Here is a 12,477-nt window from a genome sequence, read left to right on the forward strand (position 1 = left end):
ACAAGCTGTCCTGCAGCTGTAGAAGTTAGAAGGTTGAAACAATCCATTTAACACTGATAGGGGTGCTTACAATGATAAACCTTTATTTAAGTAAAACCTTTATCCCAAAAGAAAAAAAAAACAGTTTGCTATAACTGCTTATCTGGTGTTGTTAGCTGGTGTTTAGCTTCAATTTGTTGGTATATCTAAATTTGCTAGTGTATCCACCCTACCTACACCCCCCTCCCCCCAGATCGACAATACTGCTGTCCAATGGTGCACCTGTGCCCATTAATGCAGAGTGTAGGCACTCTAATACAGGAGGCATGTTGCTGGCCAGATTACCAGATGAGGGAAGAAAGCCCCAAAAAAGAAAAAGAATGCAGCCACCACATCTAATGATTGGTAAGCTACAAAAGAATACATTTTTGGTTTTGTGATTAATACCACTTTAATAGACTGTTTCTTCCTAAACATAACAATGGAATAACTGGAGGGTTGTGGTAATTGCTACAGGATATACGTATATATGTAATATACAGAACAAATCTTAATTTACCTAAAGGGAAGGAAAGTATGTGACTTGTCAACGGTGCCAAAGAAAAGCATCCAAGGCTACGTGGTTTGGATATGAATTTTAAGTAAAAATGTATTTTCATTGTGAACTCATTTCAAGCTAATTTAAAGTCTGCAAAAAATGTATTAACTTTTGCAACCCTTGATTTTAAAGGTCAGTCTGGTAAATACAGAGTAAGAATAAACTTACTCTACCTCATTTTAGGATTAGGAAACTCCAGGAAGGGGGACTTCCCAGATGCCATGCTTACATAGCTAAGTACAATACCATATTAGTTACTATATCTAACATGGTAGATGTTGAAAGCATTTGGATGGCCATACATGGCCTGATCCCTCCCTTATCAAACTCAACTGATACAACACCTAAGCAAACTGATGTAACACCCAGGTAAGGATTGGGACATTTAGGACTCCCTTACGAGGCAATAAGCATCTCTTTCAAACAATTGCTTGTTATTACTGTGTGTGCCTCTACAGTCAATGGAGAAAGTTATCCAAGAAACAACAGAACATACCAGTACTACAGAAGACATGGAGATGCCAAACATTCTTTGGGAGACCTCTGCTTGTAGAAACTTGCTAAGCCCTAACTGTGGAAAAATCTAGTTTTTTTTAATGAATCTAAGTAATATAATGTTTTCGACAAGGCCCAATTTCTCCATAGCTTTGTATCCCAAAAAAAATAGTTGTTATAGAGTTGATGTCTAGTCCTAAACACACACATGCTCCAGTTTTCATTTTTGCAACCAGAATACACTGGAACCACCTGAAGCATGCCAAGATGGACATATTGTGATGACCTGCTCTGCCGCCAGGTGACAATCTACAGCATTAGGAAATCACACAATGGTTAGGACAGCTATCTCTTTGGAGGCAGGCATTGGGCAGAATGTGGAGGTCTGTATTTTCCAAATGAAGTTAGAAGTTCAATTGGTTAGTGCGTGTAGAAATATGCCAAACTTAGCAGGCATTAAAAATACAAAGTAAATAGTTTTACTTTGCTCAAATGTTTCTTTAGGTTATGAAGTTTTTAATTATGCGGTACTTAATGTAATATCCTCTTTAAGTAAACATACACAATTTACGCTTTCATGAGCAATAAATTAAAAAAATTAAATGAAAGCAATAAAATAAGCCATACAGTATATCGTTGTTATGGATAAAAATAAAAATGAAATTGTAAATCTAATGAAAGAGGTAAATGACTAAACAGACATAAAAGAAACAGATCATTAATTTTTACTAGCGGAGTTCACAATATATCTATGATGGACAAATCCTTCACAAGAGAGGACAAGGATGGGAACAGTAATATGGTTTTAACCCTTGGAAGGATGTGGAACTGTACACGCTCGCAGCCGGAGTGTGGCTGGTCTCTGATTATCTGTCTGTTACATGCCTCCCTCTGTGAATTCTCTTCTCATCATAAGTGAATACATCACATAATTAAAGCCATTGAAGCAGGAGAAGGATAACTAATGGCAAGTAGAAAGGACATTTGTTTCTATAAAAGATTAAACTTCCCAGAAGAGCAAGGATCTAGTTACACTGTGGTGCATTGTAGTAGCTAACTTTATTACTATTGACAGGATAGCTACTGTTACCCTTATTTATATGGTGCAATAATGTGATTCCCTAGATGTGTAAAACCATCGTTTTCCAAAGCTAACTTTACTTTATTTGTGTGTAACTTTCATTTTCTTTTTTATAACAGTACAATTTAACTAGCTATATCTTCAAAGGGCTACATGGTTTATAAAATGCATATTCACGCAACTCTATTTTTAACTCTAAGTAACCTGGTTAACAAACATGGAAGCTGCCTAGAGTTTGCATGTTCTCCCTGTGCTTGTGCGAGTTTTCCCCGGGTACTCTGGTTTCCTCCCACACTCCAAAGACATGCTGGTAAGTAATTGGCTCCTGTCTAAATTGGCCATTGTTTGTGTATGTATGAACGCAAGTTAGGAACTGTAGATTGTAAGCTCCTTGAGGACAGGGATTGATATAATACTATTAATGTAAATTTCATAAATTGTCGGTGCTATATAAGTACCTGCAATAAATAAATAAAATGGGAGAAGACGAAAACACCATAAAAAATAAATTAAAATGACACTGGCTGTTAGACATCACCCTTATCACTACATTACATATTTACATTACATATTTTTCATACAAAAGATTTTTCTTGTTAAACTGTAGACAATGTTTTTAGGGGCTTGATTTTGTGTAGCTATGCAGACAATCTTCAATATTAAGTAATAGGAAAAAGTAAATTAATAATAAAAGTTTGTTAGTTACAAAAAATATGCCTTTTAACAGCATAATGACAGTTCATTTTATATATCATGAATGTTAATTTAATTTAATTTACATTGTATATAATTTGACAACAATTTAAATGACTTTTTCTTTTTTTATCAGTCCAGTCACTAAATACTTATTTTTATTTATTCTTCAGAAATTTATTTTAAGTCTATATTAATGTATTATTAGAGGTAGCCAGGAAGATTAGTATGCAGAAACACTGACACCACAAATTGATGCTTCTAAATGCTGTCATTTATACATCAAAATAACTCAAACAAAAAATTGATTCAAATCAAAAATATATTTTTTTTCTCCATTGTATTGAATGCCTTTCAGACAAAAGAAATTAACAAAAAGATAATATTATAAAAAACATTATCAGTTTTTTGATAAATTGCAGGCCATGCTAGCCCCTCGTTGAAACTGAATTAGTCTTTAGCATCAAAGTCCACTGTGAATTTAAAAAAAAACTAAGAAAAAAATGAATTATCTATCTATCTATGTATCTATATTTTATTTTAAAAAAAAATGTTATTGTTATTATTTTTACATTTATTTTGCTCTTACTGTCTGCCATGTAAATCTGATTCTCTTATACATAGACTGTGATAATTACAAGTAGCAATCAAGTCTAAGCCTCATTGAACTGAAGTGTGCCAGCTTTCATTATAAGATATAACTTATTTGACTTTTCTACAGTACCTAATAATCCATAAAGAAACCCAAACACATATGGCTTCAGGGAATATCTAGAAAATTAGGTGGCCATTGGGGAACCGGGTGAACTTTTGAACCAGTGTAACAGTGAGGGAGAAATATTAGAGAGAACACGAGATTCCTAATGCATAGAGAAATATAAGGATGTGACCTTTTTGGTGCCTTGAAAATTACATTAGCATTATGAAAAATACTTATCATGTTTAGCATTCATAATGCATCAGTTTATATACTTTTGTTGGTATGAACTACACAGCAGAGAGTCAAAAGGACAAAATAAAAATAAGATGTAATAACAGACCTTGCCATGACCTGGGCTAATTTTGTTTCACTCGTTAAAACTCTGCCTGCTATACCTAATAGAAAACTCACAAGGACTGGGGGAAAAAAATTGGTTTCCGAAGAGATCTGCAATCTGCGACTGAACGTCTTTAACATTAATTGACAAATGCTTAATAGAATTAAGAAGCAAATTTTAACTTTTATTTAATATAGTATCTGAAAAAATTGCAAAAGTAACTGCGACTGACTCATCAAAACCCAACATTACAGCTGACATGCGGCATAAAACATCCTCTAAATTTTTAATTTCTAGATTGGTTGAGTGAGTAGCATGGTACACAGAGCTGTAACATGGTAGAAAGAGGAATCTCATACATCTGCCCAGAGCAGCCTAATATAGGTCAGCAGTTAACAGTCTAATTACTAGAATAAGTAATAAGACTTGATTTACAATTGGTTGCTATGAGAAGAAGTACATCATTGGTCTTTTCTTTTTGTTATTTAATAGGCCTCATAATCTGCTCATAGAGCTTTAAGGTTAGAGCGCACTCATTTTGTCCACCTGTTAAAATTTTTATAAAATGCTGGTTCAATAATTGGGATATCATTATAGAATTTTAAGAAATTAGTGCTAAGTTTGGCTTGTTTTAGAAAGTTTTACATGAACATGCTTTCATCCTCCTTTTCTTCTGAATTTAGTCAGCCAATATCCAATGAATCATTTTAGTGTAGCACTTTGAAATACTTTTAAAAGAAAACAGTGTAAAAATCTAGCAAAGTAAATCATATTTTGGACACAACAAGAAGGACTATACTAAATGTTCCCAAATATAGGGGTGAAGTCCTGAAGATGATAGAATACACCTCTCTGAATCGCTGAGCACTGTATTTATTACACTTGCATGCAGTTCACTTATTGCTGCTCTGCAATAGACATAATTTTATAACCCATAAAGGCAATTTATGTATCCAACGGGAATGATCTGGATAACATAAAACCTTGAGTGCTGTGTTGCTGTGTGAAGCATATTTTAGTTTGCCAATTGTACTGAGAGACAGCAAGGCCCTGCTTGATCATCATATCATGTCACAAAGCATTACTCATTCATAACTTTATAACCAACTTATAATGCCTCTACTCAATGCATGTAATTAAATCGCGGGAGCGTACATACAATACCCATGGAAGTTATTGCAAAATATCATTTGCTAAATTTTCCTAAATGGTTCTACATATACAGCATAATCCATTACTGACGTTTAGAAAGGAGAAAAATGAGACGTCAGTGCAATAACTTTCTGGAGCCAAATATTATTCTCTAAACTAAAGCAATATTTATCAAAGTATACTTCTGAATATTTTTCCTGAAATGTTTTACAATATATATAATTTATATATTTTATTTAGATAATGCTTCTGCATGTAACAGACAGTATTTCATTGAAAATATATTTTTTTAACATTTTAAAAAATGTTCAACAAAGTCTTAGATACTTCTTTTTTTTAATTTCTGCACAATATAACATTTTGTAAAACTTATAATTTACTGTAAGTAAGTAAACTGAAAATATAAGTAGACTTTCTTGTTTGATTTATTATGGATGTAAATACTTTAAAAAAACCATAAAAAATTTTCTCCGTTATTAAATTATTGGATTCTTTCATTTCCATTTTTTTATGTTTTTTAGAGCTAGGCAATTACTTTCGATCCTTTTATAGTTTGATTGAGAAATCTAGACTACTCAAACAAAATAATAAAAAACTATTTTAATAGAAGAAAATTGAAATCTGTCAAGCAACATTTATTGATTTATTACTGTTATTCATGTATTTAAAGAATTTATAAGGAAGCAGATGTGGGAAGGTCACTAAACTAAATGAAACAAACTCAGACTAAAATAAACTAAACATAATCAGCAAAGAAATATTGCTATGCAATAATATAAATACCACTAGAGGGAGCTCTTCAGTTCCTTACTGCAAAAAGAGAATGACTAAAATAAAAGCTGTTGTATGTTATCTCTGTGTTTTCTCAAACACTGTATTATATTTGTATGAATCTCATTGCATACATTTGTAGAAAAGAGTCATATATATCGAAAGATAAGTAGGTGCTTACCCTCAGAGCAGAACTCATCATCCTTATCACGATCAGAGGCCAAAGAAGTATTATCAGGAGGCAGTGGAAACCCCTCCTCGTCCAGATCCTCGAACTCTCCTGAAGAAAAAATAAATAAAAGTTTCTACTACTTGCAAAGATCAGTTAATAACCAGAGAGAACAGACTGTCATGCTCTAGATGTTCACAATAACTTTTCGTGTAGTCTTTGTAAATGTAACTTTTTTTTAAATATGGTAAATTCTAACAGTTAATTTAAAAAATGTTACAATTTGTAATTATCTTTAATAGCTCTTAGCCCTTGTACACATGGTCGGACATTCCGACGGAAAATGTGCGATCGGACCGTGTTGTCGGATAATCCGACCGTGTGTGGGCTCCATCGGACTATTTCCGTCGGAATATCCGACCGCCAAAGCTTTAGAGCTGGGCTTTAAAACTTTCCGACAACATGATCCGATCAGACTTTGTCCGATTGTGTGTAGAGAATTCCGATCGGACAAAGTGCCACGCACGCTCAGATCAAATTCCTAGATCAAAGCTATTCGCTACTAGCCGCAACATAGTACCGTCATAACGAAATAACGTCATCACATTACGTACGATGGGATTTTCCGACAACTTTGTCCGACCGCGTGTATGCAACACAGGTTTCGGACAAAATCCGTCGGACAAAATCCAATGAATTTCGTTGTCAGAATGTCCGACTGTGTGTACAAGGGCTAATAAATGTTGCACCATATGCAATTTTAGGTTCCCATAGGATGATGAGATGTAATAGCTCCAGCTGGTTTGTTTACTTATTAGTTCTTTGTTCACTTATTTATCGGTAATTAAATGTAGTCAGCACATACAGTTAAGATATTTACTCTTGCTGAATTTACACCCAAAACTGAAGTATTCAAAGGTCTATATATACAAAGAACAAAAAAAGGTAGCTCTCACCTTGCCTTGGACACTGCACCTCATAGACTAACACCCCAACCACTCATCATCTGAAAGCCAGGGTCATTCAACCCATTTCCTTCGAACCCAGGCTGTCATGTACATGCCCCTTGAGGGTGCATAAACGTGTCAGTCTTGGCTCACAGTACAATATTGCAGACAGCAGTGCTGACGTTATAAGTAGTGCTCTCTGCAGTATTGAAAGCCACTCCATGGGACTACAGAGAAAAGGGAAAGAACACTCAAGGATGTCAAGTAACCAGGCAGACTTCTGAATAAATGGTATGTATAAAGAGTATTTTAAGCGTGGGTGCAAGGAGTGGGAATCTTTTGTTAATTCACCAGGGTTCTGCTTTAACCCAAAAAATTAGCTCTAACACTTACTCCCTGCCACATTAATTTTATAGATGTGCATGATCCAGTTAAGGGGAAATATACCCTCACTTCCTGTCCCTATGACAGCAGCTTTAAAACAAGCCCTCACTTCTGTAGCTACAGGCAATGTGGAACAATTCATTCTTAATGCTCGCAGCAAAAGTACTGAAATTGTTCAAACCTTTCTCCAGCTCAGCTCACTGGCTCCTCCCACTTAGAGCACATTCTTTGTGTTTGCATTAGAGATTACAGGCTGGAATGCCATTTTGTTTTGCTTTTTAGACCTTTTTAGTATCAAACATTACTGACTCTCAGTTTCTGATTTTGTGTGCCTCCTACACTTACCTTAAACTTATTTCCCTACAATGCTTGCCTGCCATTTGCTGTGACCTTCAGTTTGCTTCCCTACCATGCTTGTCTGCCTCCTACACTGACCTTGAATTAGTTTCTCTGCCAGTTTACCCTGACCTGCATTTTATTTCTCTTCCCGGCTTGACTGCCTCCTGCATTGACCATTATTTTGCTTTCCTGCCTAGCAAGCCTGCTTATTTCCCTCCCCATTTTGTTTTCCTGCCCTGCTAGCCTGCTCATTGTCCTTATCTTCAATTTGTTTCCCTGCCCTACTTGCCTCCCCATTGCCCTTACCTTAATTTTGTTTTCCTGCACTGCTAGCCTGCCCATTTCCTTACCTACAATTTGCTTTCCTGTCCTGCTTGCTTGCCCATTGTCCTGACCTTCAGCTTATTTCCCTACCATGCTTACGTGCCAGTTGCTTGGACTCTCAGCTTGTTTCAGCACCATACATACCTGTTATCAGTGCTTGCTGCCCTTTGCCCTAACCTTTAGCCTGTTTCCTTACCCTGCTTGCCTTCTGGCTTCTCTAGCCTTCAGTTTGTTTCCAGTGATAAATTTGCACTTTATTCATCTATGAGGATGATCTGATACATGCCAGTTTTGCCTCAGTGAGAGCTTTTTACCCTCTGCTGCAAGACATGGCAAGTCCAACAACTAGAACAAGAAATAATTACCATGAAATAAATATTTTTGGTGTAAGAGTAAACTTTAATAGCTTGTATATCATGGTAAGGGTAAGTTTGACAACTACATTGTAAAGAAACTTTCAATGAAAATGTAATATTTTCACCTCATAGGTATTCTATTGATGGCTAGGGTAAGTGTTCAAGGCTGTTATTTGGGGTTAGGTTGACTGTTATATACGTATGCATGTGCCATACCTGGCTGATACCTGTGGAAGCTGGAATTCAATGTAGTAGTCATCACTAGCTTTTGAGTACCATGCCAATAGACTGCCTTGCTCACGCATCATGCAAAGCATTCTCTGATTGGACAAGGTGGAGAGGCAGAACAGTAGCATCATGATCTTTGACCAAGCAGCAGGGCAACTAATCGTCACAGTACCCAAATGTTAGCGGTGATCACTGTTGTAGCAGTGATTTCCAGCTTCCCAGAAGATATGCCAGTTATGACACATACATACCAAGCAGGGCCAATGTAACTGTAAAAAAAGTATCTATACTAAACTTCAGCTTTAACGGGCTCCTGTATAAACTGGCCCTGGTATGTGTGTATGTAAGTGAGAGAGGGATCTTAGACAGGAAGCTTTTTGAAGGCAGGGACGGATGCGATTGTATATGTAAAAAGAGCTGAATAAATTGTCAGATTGTATAAATACCTAAAATAATAATAATAATAAAACGTTCTGTGTAACAACTAGTTAACTCTCATAACATGTATGCAAACTCCAGGATCATTGCCATTTCTTTTTTGGGGACCCACCATACTTCCCCTTCATCAGGGCTACAAAACAAATGCAAATAAAAAAGTCATACATATAAAAATATGCAAATAAAAATGATAGATATAAAAATTTGCATATGATAGCTGAATCTACTGAATTACAGACTCAGAAGTATTGTCTCGTATACAAATACCGAAGATCACAACACTTCACTGGCAAACAGTAAAACTACTAAAATGATAGGCAATATCTCAAGAAAAACTGGACAACATATTGGGTATATACCCCTTGACTTTTATATCAACTATCTTTTATTTGCATATTTATTTCTATACATAGAGTATCTCACAAAAGTGAGTACATGTCAGAAACCATGAATCAGACTGAGACAGAAGTACAGTTAAATCCCACTTGTTTAATAATAATAATAATAAAAATGTAAACAGAGTAAACGTAGTAAAAATATAGCCAGAGTTCAGGAACCAGAACGGATAGACAGACAAGCCAAAACATCAGGGAGCCAGAGATGAGTGTAGTAGACCAGCAAAAAGGATCTGGAGCCAGAAGGAATGTCAGAGGTTGCGAGATGACAGCCAGACCCTGTCCCCAAACTGGTAGGAAGGCGCAGGCAGGCTTCAGAGTCAGAATGGAGTCTGCACCTACCATTAGCATGTCGCAAAGCCTCCTGGACTTGTGACCAAGTGGAACTAAGACGACAGAGCTGCTCCTCTAATGCAGGAATGCTCTGCAGAACAAATGAGTCAGACAACATGGAAGTTTGGAAACCATAGTTCGCCATAAATGGGGGCAATCAGGAAGCAGAATTCAAGGCACTATTGTGAGAAAACTCTGCCCACAGTAAGAGGCCTGACCAGTTGTTAAGATGGTCAGAAATATAGCAATGTAGGAATTGCTCCAAGGACTGATTGGCTCATTCTGTGGCCCCATTAGACTGCAGGTTAAAAGCAACTGTGCAAAAAAGGCTTGCCAGAACCGGGACACAAACTGACTACCCCTGTCCAAGACAATCCCATTGGGTAGCCCATATAAGCGATAGATCTCCCAAGCAAAAATGGAAGCCAATTCCTTAGTGAAATACAATGGGACTTTTTCGAGAACCGTCAACCATCATAAGGATAACTGTGTTAGCCATGGTTGTTGGGTATCTCCACAATGAAATCCATAGACAGGTGGGTCCAGGGCCTCTCTCTATTGAGTATGATTTATAGGAGGCCCACTGGAAGGTGTCATGGAGTCTTACTCTGAGCACACATGGAACAGGCAGCTACAAAGTTGGTTATACCAGCACATAGAATAGACCACCAGAATTGTTGGGAAATGGTCCAAAAGGGTTGATTCCTCCTAGGGTGGCCAGCAGCCTTGGGAGAATGGTAAGTCTGGAGCACGGCTGTATGGAGACCCTCTGGGACAAAGCAGCAGTCACAAGGTTTCTCAGGAGGAGCCTGAGCAGCAAGAATTTTGTCACCCAAAGGAGAAGCAAGACTGGTGCGAATGAGACAATGAAATTAAGTGTCAAGGGGGCTCAAAAGACCAATGATAATTGAACTAGATTGAGTGTTCAAATATCTCAAACAACTACATTAAATTGAAAAATAATAATTGTGCATGATCAGTGATACACACAGGTGGTGAAACAATACATGAACCAAAAGGCCATCAATCAAAGTCCCAAACACAAATATGTCTTCTGTGTTGATCCTTCTAGTCAATACAAATAGTGGATATTCCTTCACCAACTGAGAGAAATGCACTGTATGTTTCATATGTGGATTCTGCCTACCAGGTGGTGGTGACCCCTTTAATTAAAAAGCAGGTCAAATGTGCTTTAGCAAGATATTGCTTGCTGCAAATGGTGAAGACTGTGGATGCAAAAAAACATGATCCTGTGTGTATCACTGATCATGCACAATTATTTATGGCACTTTGCACTTTAATTTTCAATTTAATGTAGTTGTTTGAGACATTTGAACTCTCAATCTATGCACAGTTCAATTATCATTGGTCTCTTGAGCGCCCTCTACACCTAACTTCACTAGTATTTATAGTAGTGTACCTACCTAATTAGGGTGGGGGGCTGTTTTATATTATTAGTTTTTGTATATATTATATCAGCTAGTTTTGGCGCGAAGTACACATTTTTTATCAAGAATGAGACAATGTCATTGAAACTAGACAAGAAAGGAGCTCATCTCATACTTCTGGGAGAGAGGCATTTCGCCTCAGACAAGAATATGAGATTCTTATGGTCAGTAAGAATGAGAACCTGCACAGTAGTACCTTCAAGGAGATGTCTCCATTCTTTCAGGGCTAAAATGATCGCCAACAGCTCTCTGTCACCAATCTCGCAATTGTACTCTGCAGGTGACATTTTCTTGGAAAAGTAGCCACAAGGATGCATAGCGCTCTCAGAGGTAGGTTGTTGAGACAGAAGGGCGCCAACTCCAGTCTCAGAAGCATCAACTTCTAGGATAAAAGGTAACATAGGATCAGGGTGTGCCAACACAGGAGCAGAAACAAAGGCACCATTGAGACTCTCAAAGGAGAGTCCGGAGACCAACTCTGTGGGTTACCGTCCTTTCTGGTCATATCAGTCAGGGGCTTAACCAGAGACAAGAAGTTAACACTGTGCTGGTTCTCATTCTTACTGAGCATAAGAATCTCACATTTTTGTCTGAGGCTAAATGCCTCTTTCCCAGAAGGATGCAATGGGCTCTTTTCTTGCCATTTCCCAACAATTCTGGTGGCCTAGTCTACCTGCTGATGTAACCACCTTCATAGCTGCCTGGTCCATGTGTGCTCAGAGTAAGACTCCACGACATCTCCAGTGGGCCTCCTACAACCCATACCCAATGGAGAGAGGCCCTGGACCCACCTGTCTTTGGATTTCATTGTGGAGTTACCCAACTCCCTGAGCAACACAGTTTGTACCGGAGCAGCCACATTGGGAGAGTCCAGATGAGCCGGGCGGAGAAGCGTTTTTAACGCCATGGCAACCCGATCCATGCGGGGATCCTGCTCATCCAATCTGCCTCCCAGACTGACCACCAACATTCCCTAGGGCTTGCCCACAGGCCATCCCACTGCATCCACACAGGTCACCTCACCTGTATGCATTCACCCCCCTCAATCCTGTATATATGTCAGCCCCCCCACAATCCTGAATATATGCCAGCCCTCCTCACACCTGTATACAGGGCCGCCATCAGGGGGGGACAGCTGATACAACTGTAAGGGGCCCAGGACCCTAGGGGCCTGCCCAGGCCAGAAGAAGGAATGACAGGTGAAGGGGAGCCGTGTTGTGCACTATAGAAACAATTTTGCAGCTTCTGCTGTTCTTTGTGTCATTGAGCTCAGACATCAAGCTCTTTACTGCCACCTCTGGCTACTATAT

At 37.9% G+C, this 12,477-nt stretch overlaps 1 protein-coding gene across 1 annotated transcript in view; it reads right to left on the reverse strand.

Moving 5' to 3' along the window:
• Positions 1 to 12,477, reverse strand: part of SKAP2 (src kinase associated phosphoprotein 2) — a 422,242-nt gene that overhangs the window by 271,614 nt on the left and 138,151 nt on the right. Inside the window, exon 4 of the mRNA XM_077491326.1 lies at positions 5,988 to 6,086. Coding sequence (XP_077347452.1) covers positions 5,988 to 6,086 — 99 coding nt within the window. The remainder of the gene's footprint in view (positions 1 to 5,987; positions 6,087 to 12,477) is intronic.

This window comes from Lithobates pipiens, unplaced genomic scaffold (genome assembly GCF_037356315.1).
Source record: "Lithobates pipiens isolate NorthernLeopardFrog02 unplaced genomic scaffold, aLitPip1_a1.2 Scaffold_19, whole genome shotgun sequence".
Classification (NCBI taxonomy): Eukaryota; Metazoa; Chordata; class Amphibia; order Anura; family Ranidae; genus Lithobates; species Lithobates pipiens.